This window comes from Epinephelus lanceolatus, chromosome 5 (genome assembly GCF_041903045.1).
Source record: "Epinephelus lanceolatus isolate andai-2023 chromosome 5, ASM4190304v1, whole genome shotgun sequence".
NCBI classification, from domain to species: domain Eukaryota; kingdom Metazoa; phylum Chordata; class Actinopteri; order Perciformes; family Serranidae; genus Epinephelus; species Epinephelus lanceolatus.
The window spans coordinates 11,340,400-11,365,705 of NC_135738.1; the positions used below are offsets into that span (position 1 = coordinate 11,340,400).

At 39.4% G+C, this 25,306-nt stretch overlaps 1 protein-coding gene across 1 annotated transcript; it reads right to left on the reverse strand.

Moving 5' to 3' along the window:
- Positions 1–2,294: 2,294 nt before the first annotated feature.
- Positions 2,295–24,443, reverse strand: cat (catalase). Its single transcript, XM_033635388.2, has 13 exons — positions 24,273–24,443; positions 22,282–22,453; positions 19,772–19,882; positions 19,267–19,397; positions 17,375–17,479; positions 17,031–17,156; positions 16,742–16,933; positions 14,929–15,081; positions 14,407–14,545; positions 13,194–13,324; positions 10,299–10,406; positions 7,948–8,031; positions 2,295–3,540 (listed from the first exon to the last, which is right to left on the reverse strand). The coding sequence occupies exons 1-13, from the start codon at positions 24,336–24,338 to the stop codon at positions 3,475–3,477; spliced, it is 1,584 nt and encodes a 527-aa protein (XP_033491279.2). The 5' UTR covers positions 24,339–24,443; the 3' UTR covers positions 2,295–3,474.
- Positions 24,444–25,306: the final 863 nt, after the last annotated feature.

Here is a 25,306-nt window from a genome sequence, read left to right on the forward strand (position 1 = left end):
CGTTGACAGCTTTAAGTCTGTCTGTTCAAAGCTAGCATTAGAATGGGTCTAAATAAATATGCATCTCAGGTGACTAGTTGTGATCATCTAATTTCCCGCTCTATATGCAAATAAACACAGATCAAGTGCGTTGTTGTTTCTAACTGAGGGGATGTTTATCTTGCTGTAGGCACACTTACTGCCTTTACTATTTAAAATAAGTAAAATCTTATTTGTAAGCCTGAATGCAACACATGTAGTCACAGCCCGTTCTTGTCTCATTATTTTCCTGTCTCTATCTGTTTGAGAAAAGTGCCACTAGGAGACTACTGCTGCGGTGGTATGACCTCTGTGCTGGGGACAGCTGACAAGAGTCCACCCAACCACACACGCACAGTGACAAGGCTAACTGTTACTATCACACTGCTAATATTACCTAACAGTTACTAGCAGGTTTAAGTGGTTTGTAAGGACTTTTTAACAGCTGCTGCTATGTTGGTTTGTGCTAACTGGGCACACATTCGCTGGGAGGAGAGTGGCTCCGGAGACGGCCCTTCAGCTCTACGTCTGTGTAACTGCACCAACAGACATTTTTCTAATCTGGTGTGGCATTGGATAAGCACATAAGGCCCCGTCTCCACCAAGCAGTACGGTTCAGTTCAGTTCAGTACGCTTTTTTCCCGTTTCCACCGTGAAAAGTTGTGGATGGTACCAATGGAACCGTTCTGTACCACCTCCATTTTTGGTCCCCCCTCTGTTGGGGTACCTAGCACACAGATCTGGTACTAAAAGGTGGAGCTGTGAACACTGCAGTCTGATTGGTCAGTAGAGGACGGTCACTCTGCTCAGGGCTGAGTTGTGGCTGGTTTTGAGGCTCATGTAACCACTGTTCATACTGTGCAGAGTTTTATTAGTAAACTGTAACTATGAAATGAAAGGATGTTTTGCTGCCTCTAACAGCAGCTGGAGTCTGAGAAAAAAATAACAGAATTTACTGGGCCGACTCCCAGCTACTTTTAAGTTGAAACGTTTACTTGTTATGTAACTTAATGCATGAGTTGTCGACGTGAATCCCTCAGCACACCTTAAATTTTATGTGACAATGTTGACCATTACTTAAAGTTTTAATATGACATACACTTTTATTAAAGAGTTGATCTTAAAGCGTTTATATATATATATTAATTTCAACTGGGTTTATATATTCTAATCCTTACTGAGAAAATTAAGCTTTGCAGAGTGCCATTCCTGTAGGCTCATGTGACACTAAACCCCCAAGCTTGCCCGAGAAGGATTTAACACACATACCCAGTATTTTTAAATATCCCATGGAGAGACTCTCACTGTAGCCTGTTTTATTTTGTTCTGAAAATTTTGGCTTGCAACCCCGTTCTGTGGACGATCAACAAGGTGCAGACTTCCATCTGTGTCACCGATAATGAGGAAGTACAGCGAGTGACAACAACCCCGCCCACATAACAGGACTGTTTGTGGTGGAAACACTAGGGTCTAGCATGTCTGAAGGGTTAGTTTTGGTTCCAAAGGTACCATACCAAAAGTTTTTGGTGGAAATGGGGCTAAAGTCAGCTTAGGTGGTCCTTTAATGTGGCCCAGGACACAATAGCGTTCACACAGCAGAAACAATGTGGCCATATGTCACCCAGACCACCTCTGAATGTGGTCAGAGCGACTGTATTTCAAGACACATTTGATGCATTCACACCTGTACTTAGAGCAGTCAACTTGCAATCCAGTCACCCAGGACGCATGATAACATCAGATGTAAACGGGGCCAAAGAGCCTAAAACAGACATGAGCTAGTATCAGCATTCTAGCAACTCATATTTAACAGATTAAGCTCTGAAGTCTTAACAGGAAACCCACTAATGTCAGATTAAATTTGTTTTTGACGCAACTGCACATTAAAAATAAAACATTCTTAGTCCATCAGCTCAATCACATGTCAATTTCATGTCACATGCTGTGTTAAAAGATCCATAAACATGCAAACCTGCTTTAAAAGACAAGTTGAATAGAAGAAACGGAGACAAATAAAAGCTGCTGATAGGCTTTGATTACAAATTAATTAATACAGGAAACATGAACATTAATATAAAAAAACCCAGTTACATTCAGATCAATGTTTACACAGATGAAGCAGGTTACATGAACATTTTCTATCTGACAGTGATACATTTGTGTTTGCATCCTGTTTAGGATCGTTGCGGTGTCTCCTCCCATCATGAAAATGACCAACATAATATCTTCAAAGTGAAACTGGTGAGTAAGAAATAATCAGGCTCATATCCAAACTGTCAGATTTTGTAATATGCCATTTAATTGTAACAAAAACAGTAGTTGGGCAGTTATTCATATTAATACGCCAGTGTAGATTTAGCACTAGACCTTTACATCTTTAACTCATCTACAGTCTCCTCCTACAGATTAGGACATGTTGAAACCTACATCATCAAACAGAGCAATTCATAACTGATTCTTCCAGTTTAAGGTTGAAATAATCTGTATTTGGTAGTTTTGGCAAACAAAAAAGGCACTATTGTTTTAGCTGTAGTGGAAATAATTCCTCATCTTGAAACTTGCTCTTCATTAATTGCATATCTGATGAGAGATGCAGACGCCCACAAGGAAACAACTAACAATGCGACTGGACATAGGTTTCTCACTGTCATTTCTACTCGTTTAAAATAAAATAGCTTTTTATAATTATTGTCAGAAAACTAGCCAAAACAGATCATTGTCCATAGTGAAACGAAAAGCACTGCCATTAGCAAAGCCATGAGCCCGTCCTGCATAACTCAAGGTATTTTACCAGCTTGAACCTAAAGTTAAGATTCATGCAGTGCACGTCTGGCATAATATATATTAATATATACATTTATAAAAGTTATTTGACTGCTGACAGAAGACACTTTGAATAGCAGGATTTGTTTTCTTTAAACTTGAGCTTAAGAAGAGAGTGGGATCATCATCACATAGTAGTACACATAGTAGTACACACAACCTGAGGAATTATTTGAAACAATCATCTCTTGTCACAGACTTCAACAGCAGTTGGGGCTAACTGATGTAATGCAATCAAATGAAAATGTAAATACAGTTAAGTATTACTTTAAAGGCCTTTATGTGGTAAAAGTCAAACACCCAAGATTGGCATGTTCATTGTTCAAAATCTGTTCTAGTTTATTTAAAAAAATCCTTATGATTTTTTATTTCAAAGCTGCTGTTCAATCAAGACAATTTAACCTCATAGGGTTTTATCAGAGATCAAGAGCCTCGTGAAAGTCGCTAGCTTTGACAATTTGAGAAAATTAAATGTTTGGATTGACTGAATTAAACATGAACTCATCCCAACCCTGACACTACAGGTTAGTATTTCAGACGGAAAGTTAGGTCAAATCTTGTCACTGGTAGTCGCCTAAGTGCATTTGCTCATAGATTAATGTGGGGTCTGCCCCCTAGTGGAAATGTAAGGCATCACATCTTGGAGGAAGCGGCGATGGCCGAGGCTCCTGGACGGCTGTAAACACGTACATTTGTGTTCTGAGAAAGACAAAGTGAAAAAAGATGGCATTAGCGATTTAAACGTAGAGAATATGAACAGCATAGTCAACAATTAACTGGTGACATAATACAAAAGAAAAACACACAAAAACCCTGATCATAAAACTGGACAAAGTGCACGCTGTCAGTCAAAGTAAAACATGATGCAATCCTATGACAGACTGCTGCATGATCAAATTACACAAAGCTCTTTTTAAGCACAAGTGTTAAACTACCTCGCAAATGAGGACAAGGAGTTGTAACTATTGCTGGCATATGATGTTTAAGACGTGTTATGGAAGACTTTACGAAATATTTTTATGACATTCTATACCATGACTTTATATGAAATATTTTGAGGTACTGCACTGTGACTTTGAAATATTTTATGGCATACTATATCATGATATTTTTATGACATAGTATGCCTTTTTTTAAAAGAATTTATGTCATGCTATACTATAACAATGTTATGACACTTTTTTAATGGCATACTATTTTACGATTTTTTTTATCACATGAAATTTTTATCGCATACTATACAATATCAATTTTTTAACTTTTTTAATGACATGGCATGATTTTTTTTTTGTAAACATTTATACTTTGATGTTTTCATGACATACTATCACCTTTTCATGGCCTACCATAGTATAATTTTTTTTTCTTCAATAAAAATTTATATGACCTACTATACTGTGACATTTTGTATGTCTATTACATTTATAAGGCATACTTTATTATGAAAACATTTGAGACACACTATACTACTTATTTAATATTTTAAAAAATGAGGTGCTTTACTCAGTTTTGAAATTTTTTGACATACTAACTTTGACATTTTCTGGCAATTTTAATGGCATACTAGTATGACCTCTTTTAGAAACATTTATATGACCTACTATACTATGACATCTTGCATGTCATATTAAACTTACATTTTTAAGGCATACTTAATTATGAACATTTGAGACATACTATACGTTTATTTTGTTTATAAAATATTTTAACATACTATACTCACTTTCTTACAGCATACTATATTTAGTTTTTTTTGGTATACTACATAGTATGACTTTTCTTTAAAATAAAAATGTATATGGCATGCTCTGCTGTTATTTTGCAGGTCATACCAAACTATTACATTTTAAGGCATACTTTATCATGAAAGTTTTTGTGACATAAGAGTTTTTTTTTTTTTTAATAAAATGTGTGCTTTATTTTGAAATTTGATACTATACTGACCCTTTTTCTTTTTTTTTTTTTTTAAATAAAAATGTACATGACATGCTATGCCATTTCTTTATGGTTTACTATTACTTTTTCATGTCATACCCTCAGTTTTTTTCTCTTAAAAATAAAATTTATGACATGCTTTTATACTATGACATTTTTATGGCGTACATATAGTATGCTGTAAGAAAGTGAGTATGGTATGTAAAAATATTTTATTAAAAAAAAAAAATCATAGTATGTCACAAAATTTTTCATGATAAAGTATGCCTTAAAAATGTAATAGTTTAGGGGCGTCGGTGGCTTAGTGGTAGAGCAGGCGCCCCATGTACAAGGCTGTTGCCGCAGCGGCCTGGGTTCGAGTCGAGCCTGTGGCGCTTTGCTGCATGTCATCCCCCCTCTTTCTCCCCCTTTCACACGTAACTGTCCTGTCCATTAAAGGCAAAAAATGTCCTAAAAAAAAAAGTAGTAAATAGTTTAATATGACATACAAAATGTCATAGTAGCATGTCATAACTTTTTATAGAAAAGGTCATACTAGTATGTATGAAAAATGTCACATTATAGTATGTAAAGTATGTCATTAAAAAGTCATACTATTGCATGCCATATTTTTAATAATATAAGTTGCCATGAAAAAGGTAATAGTATACTAAAAAAGTCAAAGTATCGCATATCATTATAATATGCCAGAAAATGTAATAGCATAGTATCAAATTTCAAAATATTTAAATATAATTTAATATAAATATTTTTACATACCATATCCACTTTCTTACTGCATACTATACTTAGTGTGTTTTAATTTTATTTACATACTGCTGTGACATTTTCTAATGTTTATTAACATACAATAGTATGACTTTTCTTTAGGACATTTTTATGGTATCGTATAAGGCTGGGCGATCATACGATCTCAATTCGGGATTGCGATAAAATTTTGATCAATCTCAATTATCAGCATGGGACGTTTTGAATCGATGTCACATAACAAAAGTAAGCGCAACAACAGCATATCAGAGTCTGCCGGCTACTGTATGCCATGCAGGCAGGATACGCCCACTTCTCATTGTAAGCATGGCTACAGTTGTGACGGGAGGTAAACAGAGAGAGAAGTTGGAGAAAGGAGAAAAAATGAGTGAAACTGAAATCGACAACGGCTAAAATAATGCAGAACGTGAAAGTGACATCACTATATCAACCGAAGATATTGTTGGAAAAAAGAGATAACGCGGCGTCAGTTGTGTGGAAGTGATTTGGATAACGTTACCTCAAAAGTAACGAGGAGGATAGAAGCCGGTCTGCAAAATATGCCGGCGGTTGGTACCAACCAGGTCAGGAAACACCACAAACCTTTTCAATCACCTGAGACGGCACCATCCCAGTGACCACACAGAGAGTCTAACTATGTGGCCTCAAGTTTCCTCGACTCCACACACAGCCTAGCAAGACCTCTTCATCTGCTGTTAGCGTCGCTAGCGGCAGCTTAGCAAAACAACAGTCCATCCAGTCGTGTTTTGCAGCCATTACCCCATATGAGAAGCATTCAAAGCGGTAAGTTTATATACAGTGTTTCAATAAGTTAAAGCTTCTATTTGACATTGCTTCTCGTTCTTTGAGTTTACATATGGCTAAAGGGGAAAAAACAACCGTAAACAGACAGCATGATTAGTGTTGCGTTCAAGGTCCCCCCAAAAAACGGGAGGGAAAAAAAGGCTGAATATTTTTCTTTTTTTTTCACAATTGAATCCCAAGGTTTTTTGGAAGGTCTTTAAAAAGTTATTGAAATTAACCTCAGGATTCCAGCATATCCCCTGAAAAAACATTTTGTTCTCAATATTGGAAAAGCATATTATTTAGTGTTTTATGTTATTAAACTTTTATTAAGTTTCAATGAATCTCTTGTTTCTTCAAGCTCCAATCAGGATGCTCCCCAAACTGGCAGAATCAGCAAAAACTACATATCGTGATAACATTTTTGGCCATATCGCATGCTATGCTGTTATTTTGCATGTCATACTAAACTATTACATTTTTAAGACATATTTTATCATGTAAACTTTTGAAATACAAGTTTTTTTTGTTTGTTTTTTTTAATGTGTTTACATACCATTCACTTTTTTACAGCATGCTTTTTTTCCAAGATTTTTGATACTATGACTTTTTTGGCATTTATTTCTGACATACTATGCTTTGGCATTTTTATGGCATACTATAGTATAACCCTTTTTTTTTTTATCTAAAGAATGCCATGAGTAAATTTCAAATTTGGCACATACTTCCACTTGGACTCAAGGATGAACTGATTAAAGTTTGGTGGTCAAGGTCACTGTGACCTTGTCTGTCTTATTCTTGTAAAAGCCATATTTCAAGAAAAACAATGAGGGATTTTTTTTTAATTTTTGTTGTCAATGGTCAAGGTCAAACTGACCATGTGTCCATCTCATTCTCTTCAAAGTAGTGTCTCAAGAAGACCTTGAGAGAATTTTGGAGTGAAAATTTGTGCCACATTTGAGAAATCAACGATGAACTGATTACATTTTGGTGGTCAAAACTTATCGCTTCATTATTAAGTTCAAGTGGACATAAATCAACTGGATACAATTTGCTGCAATAAATATGATTGAGGTGAGATGAACAGACTGAAAACATCTTATTAGATAACAAAGATGTTGAATAAAGTCTTCCTTGTGGGACTCAATTTACAGCTTAAAGGTGATAAATTGCAATATATTCTAATATTTGTTTTCACAATACTAGGCATATCACAACATGTTTAAATTTGCAATAATGTTGTATTGTGGCGCACACCGTGAGTATACAGTAGCCTGTTAACAAAGAGTTTAAGTGTGTGTGTTACTGGTTTGCATGTATTACCAATATTACTCTTTGTAATAAACCTTGCACTGGGTTAGTCACCAAATTCATTCTCTTGAGGTGTTCCCACCCTGTCTATCTAAATTATGTTGCCTTATTACTATCAATACATTAGATGTAAGTTCAGTTAAGGCGTGTTTCTAATGTAACCAGTTGGAAACTCAAAGCGGTGATGAAGTCTTTAAATCAATGGGAGGGGCATTGAAGGTATTCAATTTAACTTGAGGATCCCAGCATACACCCTGACTTAACCCTAGATGGAAACATTTTGTCAGACTGGATTGGTACTGTGTTTACCTTTTGGGCCTCTGCGTTGTACTTGTTGAGAAGGGTCTGAACCCGGCTTCCATAGTCTGGATGGACTGCTTTCAAGTTCTCAACCTGCATGAAGAACCAGACAATGAGACTTAATGGCCCTCTGCATATTTTCCTCAATCAGCTTCTTATCATAAGAGAACTAGTATCTGCCAAAGTTAGAACCATTTTGTTACTTCTCATGAGAGATTTCTGTTTTTCCTTTTTTTCTCTGTGGTCCTCCTGCTGGTTTAAAGTGGGCTGGGCTCTTTCAGAAAAAGGTGATGTCAGGACTTAGCAACATTTGATGACAGGAAGTTGGTTGTTTGGACTGTGTGGGTGTGATCTGATCAAATTACAGGGTTCCTACACATTTGGAATTTCAAAATTCCATACTTTTTCATACCCTAATTTCCAGACTTCTCTGTGTTTTTTTTTTTGTTTTGTTTTTCAGAGAATATGCGACATCTGAGTAAATATATCATACCATAATGGTATGCAAATAAAAACTCAGGTAAGTTCAGTGTCTGGGCTGAGGCAAAAAGGTTGGGACTCTGGGTGCAAGCGATGCAGTAACGAGACGTCAGTGTTTTTTCCTTTCATGTGGCTCAGAATTGCCTTCTCCCCCGTGTTGGCGATGTCAAACGATTTCACACAAAGCTTGCATCTAGCTCTGTGTGTGAATTGGGAATCCTTGGCCAACCAGTATTTATATACGGTATTGTCAAGCCATCCATCCAAAAACTTGCATCTACCCATTGTGAACCACGTGAAACTCGTCTTCTTGTCAAAGGTGCAGTGTTGGAGTGAAACTTGATACCTGGGGGGCTGGAGGAGGGTCATGGGGCAGCGGACTGGACATACCACTTGTCAATCAGGTAAAAGGGGCGGTATGTTTTCTGAGACGTTTGCTCTCACACAAACTGTGCTTGGCCCAGCATAAAACACGATCCGGATTGATTAAATTATTTTTGGAAATACCTAATTTTCTATTTTAGAAAACAATATTTTAGAACAGTGGTAATAGTCTGGAAACAAATATTTCCATACTTCATTTTCCATACTTTTTAATACCTGGAAATTGATCAAATTTATTTCCATACTTGCGTAGGAACCCTGAAATTAGCAGTTTTTAATGGTTAAACTACTGAAAAATACACATGTCCAGGTATTATTTGCTAACTGATGGCTTTAATTCTTAAGTGTTGCTCTGTAACAGATAACTACAAATGCAACCAAGTTTTCAGGGGTTTTAAAACTTGTAGGTTGACATGATTTCTAACATTTGGTGGATCATTTTTCTGCAAAGTGAAACACTGTAATGGGACCACAGGGCACAATGACGCACAAGCTCTTAACAGGAAAGTTTACCCACTTCTACATAAAGCCACAGGGGGGGTTGGGGTTGGTGTTGCTGTGGTCTGTCAACGGTAAGGACATGTGAGGAAGGCATGACAGAAAAAAAAACTGATACTCATTTTAACATCTCTGCTAGTTCGCTGTATGCTACTATGTTGAATCTGAACCAGATTTGGTAACTGTGCTTCTGTTGAAACATTTGCTTTAAAACACTTTTTCTATCACAGCAATGCAGACGATACTCCAAACTTTACATGTCGCTCTGCCCTGACTACTTCCATCCATTTGAAAAGCTGATTCAATGCAGTGACCTGATTGAAAACTATATTAATGTATGTATTAGAATGAACCTATGTATGCCGACTTTCGCCAACCCACCAGGGACAAAACCAAACTCATATACAGTATATAGAGTATTATATAATACTACACTATATATTGCTAATCCTACTTGTACAATATAAACAACCAAACTTTTGCAGTTGTCTAAGAAATGCTCACTGTTGTGAGAATGAGATTAAAGATCAGTGAAGACTGATTTAGTTACTCTGTGTCATGCTTGTGGAACAAATTACCATTGGATCTAAGGTGTTTCCCAACCCACCCCATTATTTTGTGCTGCCCTCCAGTGTGTTTATCAGAATTATCTCTCAAGTTTGAATTTGTGCTCTTTTACTCAGTCTCTTAAAAATTAGTTTTAAGTCCAATAAAGTTTGTGAAGCACTCTGAAGCTGCCTCTTGTCTGAATTACATTTGCTTTGTCTTGCGCCCACACGTTTCCTGAGCGCAGGCTCACCGGTACTTTGTTTTTACAAAAGCTACATCCTAGTACGTGACAATTCATTATTTTGTGCAATTAACATGTGAAAGAAGATGTCAACTGATTCAAATAGTGAATATCCCATTTTCAGAAAACTCTTCACATGGTATTTCAGTCAAAATTTCAACGGCATACCCTCACAGACTGTGAGGCTATAAAGGTGACGTGGACTCACCATGCGTTTTTGGATGAAGAGCTGGGCTCCTTTCAGGGCCCCTGCCATGTTCTGGCAAAGTCTCTGGCGCTCCTCTTCGTTCAGCACCTGGGTGTAGAAGGCACGGACCTGCAATAACACACACATAAGAGGTTGACAGCTGGGTTAAAGTAGATCACATCAAAATAAGATTAATTTTAAGTGCATTTTATACAGGAAGTGCAGTTTAAAAAGGAACATTAATGAAATCTGTGACCCTATTTCAACAAACCAATGAGTCCCCTGCAAATATACTAAGTAGCAGTACAAATCAGACTTACTGCCTGTTTACCTAGACATGTGGATGAGAATTACTTTGTTTGCATTACTGTATTTTAACCGTGATAAAGTAATTGATCATTAAGTTGAAGCAGTATTAAGACATTTTAATGGACAGAGGAACAACCTGTAAACACAGCTGTTGTGGCAAACACATTCCCATACAGTTACTTATTTATACATCAAGTGAAAACCATACAACATTAGCATTAATTTTGAGTTGTGTGTCTGATTCACTCTCCTTTAGTTCTGTTATGATCTCTTGAGAGAAATATCTGGCTCTTTAGCTGCTTAAATGCTCCACCCTGTTAACCAGCTAGTAGCTAACTTTGTCTCTGCTGTTTCGTACAGGACAGGAAGTGTGCAGTGGGTTTCACAGAGCTTTTTCTGTTAAACCACACTGATGAGAGCAGTGAGCAATATAGGTACAGACCACAAAACCAGACATTAATTGATTGAGGCTGAAACTCTCTGTAGAGCTCAGGCGAGCTGCAGATAGGTCTGTAGGTTTTGGTTGTACGAGTGACTGACAGACAAACAAACAAAACATGTTAAACTCATAGCTATACATTGATAAACATAATTTACTGCTTATTTGTACAATTAGAGAAGAGTTGATGGTTTGTTTGACAGACTTTTATAACTTTCCAGAGGTTTTAGGTTGTGTTCCCATATTTAAAAGTTTTTTTGCTATTTGACAAAATTGTTATGAATTTTTGTGATTTTGTGAAATATATGTTAGTTTCAAATTATAGGACGGCTGTTTAGGAATATAATCAGAAAGGAAGTAAACAAAAAAAAAACATACTAGCAAAACAACCGACTACCTGTCCTCCTGGTGACCATAATGTTCTGACACATACAGTACAGGCCAAAAGTTTGGACACACCTTCTCATTCAATGCGTTTTCTTTATTTTCATGACTATTTACATTGTAGATTCTCACTGAAGGCATCAAAACTATGAATGAACACATGTGGAGTTATGTACTTAACAAAAAAAGGTGAAATAACTGAAAACATGTTTTATATTCTAGTTTCTTCAAAATAGCCACCCTTTGCTCTGATTACTGCTTTGCACACTCTTGGCATTCTCTCGATGAGCTTCAAGAGGTAGTCACCTGAAATGGTTTCCACTTCACAGGTGTGCCTTATCAGGGTTAATTAGTGGAATTTCTTGCTTTATCAATGGGGTTGGGACCATCAGTTGTGTTGTGCAGAAGTCAGGTTAATACACAGCCGACAGCCCTATTGGACAACTGTTAAAATTCATATTATGGCAAGAACCAATCAGCTAACTAAAGAAAAACGAGTGGCCATCATTACTTTAAGAAATGAAGGTCAGTCAGTCCGGAAAATTGCAAAAACTTTAAATGTGTCCCCAAGTGGAGTCGCAAAAACCATCAAGCGCTACAACCAAACTGGCACACATGAGGACCGACCCAGGAAAGGAAGACCAAGAGTCACCTCTGCTTCTGAGGATAAGTTCATCCGAGTCACCAGCCTCAGAAATGGCAAGTTAACAGCAGCTCAGATCAGAGACCAGATGAATGCCACACAGAGTTCTAGCAGCAGACACATCTCTAGAACAACTGTTAAGAGGAGACGGCGCCAATCAGGCCTTCATGGTCAAATAGCTGCTAGGAAACCACTGCTAAGGAGAGGCAACAAGCAGAAGAGATTTGTTTGGGCCAAGAAACACAAGGAATGGACATTAGACCAGTGGAAATCTGTGCTTTGGTCTGATGAGTCCAAATTTGAGATCTTTGGTTCCAACCGCCGTGTCTTTGTGAGACGCAGAAAAGGTGAACGGATGGATTCCACATGCCTGGTTCCCACTGTGAAGCACGGAGGAGGAGGTGTGATGGTGTGGGGGTGTTTTGCTGGTGACACTGTTGGGGATTTATTCAAAATTGAAGGCACACTGAACCAGCATGGCTACCACAGCATCCTGCAGCGACATGCCATCCCATCCGGTTTGCGTTTAGTTGGACGATCATTTATTTTTCAACAGGACAATGACCCCAAACACACCTCCAGGCTGTGTAAGGGCTATTTGACCAAGAAGGAGAGTGATGGAGTGCTGCGGCAGATGACCTGGCCTCCACAGTCACCGGACCTGAACCCAATCGAGATGGTTTGGGGTGAGCTGGACCGCAGAGTGAAGGCAAAGGGGCCAACAAGTGCTAAACACCTCTGGGAACTCCTTCATGACTGTTGGAAAACCATTTCAGGTGACTACCTCTTGAAGCTCATCGAGAGAATGCCAAGAGTGTGCAAAGCAGTAATCAGAGCAAAGGGTGGCTATTTTGAAGAAACTAGAATATAAAACATGTTTTCAGTTATTTCACCTTTTTTGTTAAGTACATAACTCCACATGTGTTCATTCATAGTTTTGATGCCTTCAGTGAGAATCTACAATGTAAATAGTCATGAAAATAAAGAAAACGCATTGAATGAGAAGGTGTGTCCAAACTTTTGGCCTGTACTGTATAAGTACAGTTCTGTGAATTAACGTATTTACCAGACAAATCCAAGACACGTTAAGCCCTTGTGGGGACAAATGGCTTGCCCTACAAAAGTGTGACATAATCTTTACCTGTGTGACATTATCTTCATCTGCACTGTTGTAGCGTGCCACATCAGGAGACACCTTGAACTTGGACTCCATAAACTGAGGCTGTGTATCTGGGGCACTGAAGCTGTTGGGATAGTAGTTTGGAGCTCCACCTAGAGGCCACACAGACCAAACACTGGTGAGTTGAACTTAACAGATGACAAAAACAAAATGTTACTTAAATCTGATCAGTGCATACAATGACAACATGATGCCAGTCACTTAGGCTTACAGTACAGCGTGCTGTATAGTAAGAACGTTTTTCCAGGTGTTTGTTATGATGTAGAGGACTCTGGATAGTTTTTATATATATTCAACACAGTTAAAATTAAAATAAAATTTAAAAAAAAAAACAGTCTTCAGCTTCACAGGAAGGTAGCATACAATGGAACAATGGCTGATAACCACTGAATAAATCTTATTAATGGAAAAACAAATCAATATCTTGACACTACAAAAAGATCTTGAAACTACAAAAAGTAGGATTCTTTTTTTTCTTTTTTTTGCACTGCATCCACACTTCATAAAGTCTGACGTGATTTGTAGAGAATGGTTTTGTTTTTTGGTTAAATGTTTTGTATTTTATTTATGTGTATTTATATGAAACAGTTGAAGTCCTGGGATCCAAGATGATTTTCAGACTTTTCAGATTAAGTGAACTCAAATCAAATCAAATAAATCCATCAACAGGACTGTATACATGACGGAAATGTTTTAAATTAATTTACCAAACTGTCCGTTTTGCTTTTGTTTTACTGTCATTGTTTGATGATGCAAATATTTTGCCAATAAAGATCTAAGTGGGGGAAAAAAAACATTCTCACTCCTGTTTATTTGTCGTGAGGGAGGCTTTGTGAAATAATGAACCACTATGACAGAGTAGTACTGATTATGGGTCATGGTGTCAGAGCATTTGATACAGTGCAAATAGTGACATCTGTTGGGCAACCCTTGGTACTACATTTGGTGGTGGATGTATGTTTTGTTTCAGGTGAGGTGTCCCACTAATGCCAGAAAAGGTATTGCCAAAACTACATCACTGTATGGACATTAAGTTGTATAAACTACAATAAGTTATTCTACAGATAATACAAGATGAACTGTTGAGCCACAAAATCCACATCTGTTAAACACATGCACATAGAAACACATACACAGGCACAGAAATAGACCTACAAGCTGGACTATGACCTACCTTGGTTGTCAAACATGCACATGGGACCATCACGCTGGTAGTTGGTCACACGGGCCCTGAAGGGGCAGTTGACAGGAATCTGCAGATAGTTGGCTCCCAGCCGGTGTCGATGTGTGTCTGGGTAGGAGAAGAGACGACCCTAGACAAAGACACAGGAGATACACAACACAGAACAATGTTACACTGCAGGTCTGTGCTGCCAAAGACAGCAGAAACTCTAAGCACTTTTTTGAGCAGTTTATTCACAGCATTTAGCCCAGCTTTACTTCTGCTGGAAGAGAATGGAAACATCCAAACTTGTGTGAACATGCCCTTTATCAGAACACCATAGAGATGGACTGGGACATCAGTTGTTTAAAGTTACAGGGACCATGGATTGTGTTTTTAGTGACCAAATAAGAGCTTTAACTTATCAAAATGATTTGCAGTGTCGTCCACATCAAGACAGCAAACTATGCCATTTATTAACTTTATTCAAATCTGACTGAAAAAACATGCCAAGAGAACATGTTGTGGCGTTACCTGCAGCATCTTGTCGGGGCTCGGCTCGATGCCTGGTGGCATGTTGCTGGGGTCAAAGGCCAGCTGCTCCACCTCTGCAAAGTAGTTGACTGGGTTCCTGTTCAATACCAGTTTGCCCACAGGGATCAAAGGGTATTCTTTATGTGACCAAACCTACATGAGACAACATGCAACATCCATTAGTTGAAAGATACTGTACACTGCTGCAGGATGGACACAACAAAGGAGTGACACACCCAGTAAAGTATGTTTGTTAACATCACCTCATTTCTATATTAAACAGATATTCAAAACTAGTCATCTGATGTCAGCTTCTGCATGAACACTGACTGCTTTCATTAGTTGAACAGTTAAAACAACAATTTTGTAAATCCAAAGCAAAGTGGTATAAGAATGAGGCTGCCAGGATCACATACTCCTAATGCACATTTTACAGCAGCCCCAGGGGATGAGCTGTTCATCAACAAACACCTATTATATCACCTTATAAAATGTGGAGCTACACCATACTACACTGAGTGCCTGAATTTTTTCAGAATTGTCTTTACCAGGTTACTGCACTAGAGTGATAAAAACTTTTCTCCTGGTTGGAATTAATTTGCAGGGCTTCTCTAACTTGGTCGACTGATCAGTGGTCGACAAATGCATTTTTAGTCAGTTCTTATTTTTCTATTTATTAATAGATACTCGCTTTCATTCCTGTGACAACACAATATTCCCAATATGCTTTTGTGTTAATAATATCAATTAACCTTATAACAATTAGTTCTCTTATGCCCAATTTCCACTGAGCAGTGCGGTACAGTTCAGTTTCCAATGTGAAAAGTTGTGGATGGTACCAATGGAACCGTTCTGTACCGTCCCCATTTTTGGTCCCCCCTCTGTTGGGGTACCCAGCTCTGCTCTGCTAGTACATCCAAAAATGAAAATTCAGCCATTATCTACTCACCCATATGCAGATGAAGGCTCAGGGGAAGTTTTAGAGTCCTCACATCACTTATGCAGATCCAAGGGGAGAGGGGGTAGCAGCACAACTCCACCTAATGGAGGCTTATGGCGCCCCAGATTCAAACGTCCAAAAACACATAATTGAAACCACAAAATATCTCCATATTGCTCGTCCGTAGTGATCCAAGCGTCCTGAAGCCCCCACATGTTGTTTGTTTTTCGCCTCATTGTAGCCTGTAGCTTTAACTGCCTCTGTGTACTTGTTGCTCAAGTGTGCGCGCTTGCGCGTGAGACCAGCAAAAGCACGTGAACACACATGAACGCGGTGCCCATGTCTCACAGTCTCGCGCAAGTGGGCACACGTGAATGCAGTGTAAAGAGAGGCAGTCAGAGCTACAGGCTATAATGAGGCTAAAACAGAGTTCAAATGACGTTTTTCCAAACAACTTTTTATGTCGGGGCTTCAGGACACTTGGATCACTACGGACGAGCAGTATGGAGATACTCTGTGGTTTCAATTATGTGTTTTTGGACGTTTGACTCTGGGGCACCATAAGCCTCCATTAGGTGGAGTTGTGTTGCTACCCCCTCTCCCCTGGGATCTCCACAAGTGACGTGAGGACTCTGAAACTTCACCTGAGCCTCCATCGGCATATGGGTGAGTAGATAATGGCTGAATTTTCATTTTTGGGTGCACTTTCCCTTTAATTTCAACCGGGTTATGTGAACTGCACATCTCTCAATCCATACTCAGAGAAACAAAAAGTGTTGTGGTGTGTCGTTCCTGTGGGCTGCAGCAACACTAAACCCCCTGAGGGACTCAACTTTATGATCCAGTTTGTTCTGCTGTGGAGAGATGTGGTACCTTGGTAAGATCGAAGGGGTTGAACTGGAACTTCTCAGCCTGCTCAAAGGTCATGACCTGGATGTAGAAGGTCCAGGATGGGAAGTTGCCATTGGCAATGGCGTTGAACAGGTCTCCAATGGCATAATCTGGGTTGGTGGAAGCCAGGCGGTCTGCCTCTTCTACTGTCAGATTCTTTATTCCTTGGTCAGTCTTAAAAAAAACAAACAAACAAACAAAAAAATGACATAAATAAGCAATGCCAAAATTCCAGGAGGTGGATCTAAGTTAAACCTGGGCTTAAACAGACCTTGTAGTGGAACTTGCAGTAGAACCGCTTGCCAGCGGCATTCACCAGTTTGAAGGTGTGAGAGCCGTAGCCGTTCATGTGGCGGTGGCCATCAGGCAAACCTCGATCACTGAACAAGAAAGACACCTGCATGGGGGAGAGGGGACAGAAGATAGAAAATAATGACATGTCCTGCAAAGTTTTTGGTGCCAACCACTGATGACGTAAACCATACAAATACAACAATGCCAATATCAGTACACGACAACACTACATTACTTTAAAATGTTTCTTTTCTAATTATTCCTCTGTACGATCAACTACAATCTGTCTTTAAAAGAAGCCTCAGGCTCGGCAGCAGCTACCTGATGCAGACTCTCTGGCCTCAGGCTCCAGAAGTCCCACACCATGTCAGGGTCTTTCATGTGGGTTTGGGGATTGCGCTTCTGAGAGTGGATGAAGGATGGGAACTGCATGAGGAAATGGGGACAGGTCAATGTGATGCGTTGTACACCTGATCCATATGAAAGAGTAGCTTCAATATCTTTCAACCTGGACCTTATTTTCCCACATTTTTGTGTCTAAGCAACTAATGGTAACAACAATCTTTGAAATTGGTCGAGTATTGAGCGAGAGTGCAGCAAATAAGGCTGTAATGTAACCTTTCGGGGTGTCTGTGCACCATCAGTGTGCGTCCACTAAAGAGTTTGCTACCGACATGCTCAGATTATTATTCTATGTGTCTGACAACATTATAGAAGAGACTCCTACTATGACAGGCCTTGTGAAAAAGTAAGATCCTTTTTGTTTCACCAGAACCAGCCCTGAAGTCTCCATCACCAAACACACCAGACTCCATTTGAATGAACAGTAATTTTAGCATGTATACAGCCATTAAGTCTTTAAATCCAGCTGGGTGAATTAAGGGTTTATTTCAAATAAACTGGAGTTGGTGTTGGCTGGAAGAGTAAAAAGTCGAAGCAAGACACTTTGTGAGTTTTATTTTGTTTCTGTCAACTTTAAAAGAAGTGTGTTTTATGATAATAAAATGACTGTTTATTTAAATGGAGCCTGGTGGGTTTGGTGATGGCAATTTTCAGACTGTGTCTAGTAAAACAAAAAGATCTTACATTTTAACAAACAGGTCAACCACTGTATGATCCTGTCAGTGGCAAAAACAAGCAGTTTTATGGCGAATGGCTTACACTTGTATAGCGCTTTTCTCGTCTTCCACACACTACATGTCACATTCACCCATTAACACAAATTCACTCACTGGTGGCCGAGGCTACCATACAAGGTGCCACCTGCCACTCACTAACCATTCACATGCTCTCACACAGAGATGGAACAGCCATCAGGAGCAACTTGGGGTTCAGTATCTTGCCCGAGGATATTTCGACATGCAGACTGGAAAAAAAATAAATCAATATGCTCACTGTTTTCCATGGAGACACACGAGAAAGTTCTCCCCACACACCCAAGGCAACACAGCTACCTGTCAACAAACAAATGGTGACCCTGTGGGTAAAGCACACCCATTAACTACTTCAGCTTTTGGGTCAAGTTGGGATCAATTTGGGAACTTTGTTCACAGCTGCAAGCTACAGCTCCAACTCTGACCTCTGGCTTGTTCTCTGTTGCTACAGTGGCAGAGGCTCATGGGTATTGTAGTATTCAGAGCCATTTGCCAACAGAGAAAATAAAAAAAGCATTGAACACATGGTCCAGGAGGCTGAGAAGTACAAGGCTGAAGACGACGTCCAGCGTGTCGAGGTGTCTGCTAAGAATGGCCTGGAGTCATATGCTTTCAACATGAAGTCAGCTGTGGAAGATGAAAAGCTTGCTGGCAAGATCAGTGACGACACCTGGAGTCAGTGGATGTAAATTCACTATGTCGTATGCTCTGAGTGGATACATTGCAGCCAGTTTTACAGTGGTCAGCTGCAATACTCACTCAATACTAGATCAGTTTCACAAAACTGTTCTCTCTCTTTGTCACTTAGACAATAAAACAAAACGAAAACAGGGTCCAGGTTGAAAAATACCAAATGCACCCTTTAAGGTAAACATAAAATGACATTTTTGTGATGCAATACAGGTTTGGTTTCCATGTGTGTTTGATTTTGGAGAGCATTAAACTTCTTCATGGCTGATGGAAACAGCTCTACAATCTGTTCCTTTGTTTCTGAATAACAGCCTGACCTTTTCTCTCAAACATGCAAAGTGTTCCTCCGCTCATGCACCACCCACTCACCAGCAGGGCATCCCTGATGAAGAAAATGGGGGTGTTGTTGCCCGTCAGGTCCCAGTTGCCCTCCTCGGTGTAAAATTTGACTGCAAAGCCTCTAGGATCTCGCACTGTGTCGGCTGATCCTGATTCACCGGCTGAAATAAAATGCAAATAAGAGAAAACAGTTGACTCAGTGCTTTATGTCAGATTTCCACAGAACCACTGGTCTTCAAAGTAAAGTAGGGCTACAATGATTCGTCGATTAGTCAATCCACAGAAAAATATGTGTTTTTGATTATCACTGGGGTCAGAAAGACTAAAAAAAAAGGTAAAATCTTTTCTAAAATGCTATATAATATTTTCATTCAGGCTCTTATGACGTAATAGTTGACGAGATGTTGAAACTTTTTTTTTCATTCAGTGTATAGGCTACACATTTATACAATTGTAAAATGTAAGAATCACTTTAGGGCTACAACAATAAATAAAAAAAATGACTCGAACATTAACCTGACATGGTTATCCTTACCCACAGTGGAGAAGCGGACAGCAATAGGTGTAGTCTTGCCGATGTGCTCGAACACCTTGGCTTTGCTGTAGCGAGTGATGTCATGAGTCACCTCAAAGTAACCAAACGCCCCTGCATCACAGAGAGAAAACAATGAAACATGTCATTGTTTGCTTCACATATTTATTTCAGCTGAAACATGTCTGGTTTAAATATTTGTAGTTGACTGCACAGACTAGTCGAGTGTTATGTCGCCGTGCACTACCAAGAATGCGGCTCCCTCCAAAGAAAGCCAACAAACAGACTTTGCCCCAAGTTTTTGACCTTGATCTGAAAAGCTTGCAAATATTAGCAGATTTGTCTGGAGCTAATCCACAAACAAGAATGACCCTCATTTGCTTTTGCATACTTTTTGTCAGTTAGTTCTTTTGACTTTAGCAGGGTAATGTCACGAGATTTGCACAAATGGCATTTCTTAAATAGGTGTGCACATGCTATCTTTTAGCTTTTTCCAATATGAATAACTAGACTGAATATTATACTTTGCTGAATAAAACACAAATGAGACCATTATGCTCTGTAGGAGAAAAATCTCAATTCAACTGCAATCCTGTTTAAAACTAGGAACTAGCCAGGAAGTGGAACTTGAGTTGACATTATTGTCTCACAAATCTTTATCCAAAGGACATGAAGGAATTTAACCAACCAAAATGTTTGTATAATTTCAGTAAGACCCTGATGATATTTATAAAATGTGAGGTCCCCTCTTTGATTGCATTAAAAAACAAATCCAGTTGCTTAGAGTTTGTTGTGTTTTGTCTTTTTATTTAACATTTGTGTGTTTATTCATATACATATATTTTGGTTAGCATATTATTGTGATTTTTATACTTTGAAGCTCAAAACCTGTTTGTTATTAACTCTTTGTTCAGTCTGACAAGTCCTTGTTTTCAATTTGTTACATTGAATTAATGGCAAACAATCACTGCAGCATGAGAACCAATCCTGTCCGAGCAAAAAGTTCTTAGTCTTGCATACTTCCACAAGCATTACATCTTAAGAATTACATATTATATCATAAAAGATACTGAATGGAGCATTTCAGCATCAATATATCACCACCCTATTCATTTGGACATATTGCCATCATTCACAGGTGCAGCCATGCCTACAAGACAAGCCTCTACGAGCACGAGCAATGTGTTTAATATAGCGTGACACAACATAAGATTTACTTATCACTTGAACTATGTATTATTATGTACTGTAGCAGGTGAAACAAACTACAGTGTCTTTTTTGGAATGAGAAACAATCAGAGTGATGTGATCTGCTATACAGCAATCTGCAACTTTAAACTAGTGTCAGGAGGAGGCATTAAGTAAGTGTGTGTGTGTGTGTGTGTGTGTGTGTGTGTGTGTGTGTGTGTGTGTGTGTGCGCGCGCACGCGAGAGAGTGTGTGTGTGTGGGAACCTTTCTACCCTGCTTCTTCTGCCCCCTCACCTTACTTGTGAAGTTTTGCGACTGCTTCTTGCATGATTGTAACGCTATTGCGCTAGTCTCGCTCACCAGACCTTTCTCAAGAAAAGAATGGTCTGGTGAGCTTGTACTTCTTTCAACCAATCACAATCGTTCTGGGCGGTGCCACAGCAAAGGTGCGCTTGCAAAAATATTACCGGGGGGAAACAGGTTTTGGTGTAACACGCCCACAAAAATATCACCTACAGGACACGAACCATGGCAGAAAAATGGCTACATCCCTGCAAGATCAAACACTGCAAAAGTTAGTAAAGGACGTCTTGAAAACGGTTGAAAACTGCTACACAACCGGAGGTGGTAGGGTGGGACTTCAGCGGGTGGCTCGTTCCGCCCAGTGAGAGGCTGATCTCTGCAGCGAACTTCTGCCCACTCAGAGTACTATTGCGCTAACGAAATCTGTCCACAGACATACATATAAACACTAGGGATGCGCGCAATTAGTCGTCTAAATGACTAAGCATCCACCCCCTCGCTAGTCGGCACCAGAAACGTTAGTCGGTTAAACCAATTACTGCTTAATCCATGGCCAAGGCCGCTTAACTGTCATGCAGCCACCCGCCACTAGTGAGTGCTACAGAGCTGTCAGACAGCAGTCCCCCTAATATCCGACATGGTTGTGATTAAAGGAATCAAAGGGCTCTTAATGCACACTATATTTTTGGGACAATGTTTCAAATACTCAACAATAACTAAATTTTGACTGTTTTCTGAGTGTTTTCCCTTTTTTAGACTAGTCAACTAGTCTTAATTAAAATTAACGTTTAGCTGTGAAAGTTCCCACTACAATTGTTGCCACCAGGACCACATTTTGACATGATAAAACACACACACACACACACACACACACACACACACACACACACACAAAAGATAAAAACAACACTAGCAGTTTTGACGTTGTCACAGCAGGTAACAAAACTTCTCCTTAAATGTGCAACGCCAACCTGATACAGCCAACACAGAGGTGACACAGAAGAGACTGACCAACACTCACCCGCCCCTTTGGCATGCACCACTCTCTCTGGGATACGTTCCCGGTCAAAGTGGGCCATCTCATCTGTGAAGACCACATCTTGGACCAGCAGAGGACCCCTTGGTCCTGCAGTCTGCAGGTTCAGCTTGTCTCCAACAGGATGGCCAGCCCCTGTGGTCAGTGTGTCTGGCTTCTGTTACAAACAGAATCCACACTCAAAAAACGAACACCTTTATTTATGCAATACATGTTCCTCCAATTAAGAAGTACTTCATGTGTGCCTGTATCACAATCTACATTTTAAATCACCTTGCAAACAAATCATTTATGATGGGTCAGAGAGCCGAAGGTGCCGACCTCTAAGGTCTTGTTTTATTGGAAACAGAAGTCAGAGATATTTAATTCATAATAATATAAAATCCAAAAGAAGCAAAATTATTTGAGAAGCCAGAACTAGTATATTTGCAATTTTTGCTTAAAGCAAACAATTAAAACTGTTGCAGATCCATTTCTGTCATTCAACCAATCTATTAAAACAACAAATTGTTTTATCTCTAATTAAAAATTACAAAGAATTCCTTTCTACATTGCACTAAGACAACTACACCAATCAGGCAAAACATTAAAACCACTGGCAGGTAAAGCAAATAACACTGATCATCTTGTTACAGTGCACCCCCAGCAGGACAGTGCACCATGCCATGCCTCAAACTGTTTAGGAATGGCCCAAAAATAAGACAAAGAGCGCAAGGCATCAACATGGCCTCCAAAATTCTCCAGATCCCAATCTGATTGAGTATTTGTGAGCCTCTTTAGATCTGACCTCCCAAGGCATTGACTCAGGACCTTCTGGGTTGGCATGTGATGTCCAGCACCAGGGCGTTAGCTGCAGAACCTGTGGGTTGTGACTGGGGAGCAATTTTGTGTCACAGATGCTCTGTCAGATTGGATTGGGACCGGGTCGACACCTTGAGCTCTTTGTCATGTTCCCCTGGCCAAGAAGTTTTTGCAGTGATGTGGCACTGTCCTGGGGGGGGGGACAGAAACATTTCAGTGGTTTTAAGGCTGTGGCTGAAAATCTAGTAAGGGTATGGGCGCAAGCAACTGCATAAATGCTAACTGGGTCAACCAAATCAATGTGCTCAGACCAGTTCATCTTCTTTATTATTTTCACAGCTGTAAATTATTTACATGAGGTGCACTCTGCACCTTGCCGAGGGTATGGAAGCAAGCAACTGCATGCACATTTCTGCAAGTGGCATGACACTGATACTTGCAGAGTTGCACCAGAAATACTAACTGGGAGATCACTTTATTCTCTTCGTTATTTCCACAGCTGTAAATTATCGGCAAAAGGTGCACTCTGCTCTGCATGAGTATCATTATCCCAACAGACTGCCCTGGAAGCTGCACAGCTGCTGCAAGAGCATGAATAAAGAAATACTGGCATAAATAAGTTCCAATATGTATCATGAATTGGCTGTAGGGGCGTTAGGTTCCTTCAGGTGATGGCCGCTGTTTGCTCTCACATCCTCTGGTTATATAACCGACATGGGTAAAGTTCAACCACAAACATGCCTCTGGACAATGACCTAGTTAGACGCTGTCTGCGTGGTTATTTTGTGAACGACACACGGCTGGTGCTACTTGACGTTAATTGAGGTTAGATCGGCTACTTTAGCATGTAACGTTTGCAAACGGTTGTTTTCAGGCTTGTACTCAAGCTCTTTACAATAGCAACGATAACAAGAGGGTCCTCGCCCTTCAGCAGAGGTCCCTAATGAACTTCCCCCAGACAAACAGTTAACAGGACTAAACTCACTGTGAATCTTTTATTAACATGTTTATGAGGTTACGTTTCGCTGTTCACAGCTAGCTCGCCCGAGATGCTAGCTTCAGGTTTTGGCTGTTAGCGTTAGCGGGTTACCCTAAACGACCTCTCACCCATTTACCCCGAATCAAACAGCCCTACGCAGCAAAAACACTTGATGAAACGCAGGGTTCATACCGACCTGAGAGGCCCTGCTCTCTTTCCATGTCTTCATTTGATCGGTAGCTTTGTCCCTGTTGTCAGCCATCTCGACAGGTCAGCGCCACAGGACGGTTAGACCACAAACTCTTCGGTAGGTGTTGCGGAGAAATATGTTACCTCTGTATCCCGATATCTGGCAAAATTCTTCCTGGACTTTGCTCGACGTGGCCCCGCCCCCTCTTGTGCTCTCGTTTCTGATTGGCTGAATGAAGGAAACTGACCTACTTCTGAGACAAGAGGAGAAAGCACCAATGCAGTCTATGTCAAGCCGTTTTAACATTTAATAGCTAGACTGGATATTCATTACTGTTATCTGCAACATAATTTTGCCTAGTAAAAACTCTTATTCAAGATATCTGTAATTAGATTTTGACTAGTCAAAACTCTAATTACAGATATCTGTAATTCAGTTTTGACTAGTAAAATTCAAACTATTTTTGCCATTCATGTGTATGGGGTTTGTCATTGCAGATATCTCCAATGTAGTTGTGGATATCTACAATTGTTATTGTGGATATCTGCAACTGAATTGTAGATATCTGTAATTCCAGTTTGAGATATCTACAATTTAATTTTGACTAGTCATAATTCAAGTTCAAGATATCTTTAATTATCATCAGTTGAAGATATCTACGTGGTCCTTTCTAGATATCTTGAATTGAGTTTCAGATAGTCAGAATGACGTTGTAGATATCTTGCATTCGAATTATGACTAGTCAAAAATGACATTGTAGATATCTCAAACTGAAATTATAGATAGTCATAATGTAACTGGAGATATCTATAATGACAAACCCCATACACATGAATGGCAAAAATAGTTTGAATCTTACTAGTCAAAACTGAATTACAGATATCTGTAACTGTAGTTTTGACTAGTCAGAATGACGTTATAGATATCTGTAATTCAGTTTTGACTAGTCAGAATGACATTATAGATATCTGTAATTCAGTTTTGACTAGTCAGAGTGACGTTATAGATATCTGTAATTCAGTTTTGACTAGTCAGAATGA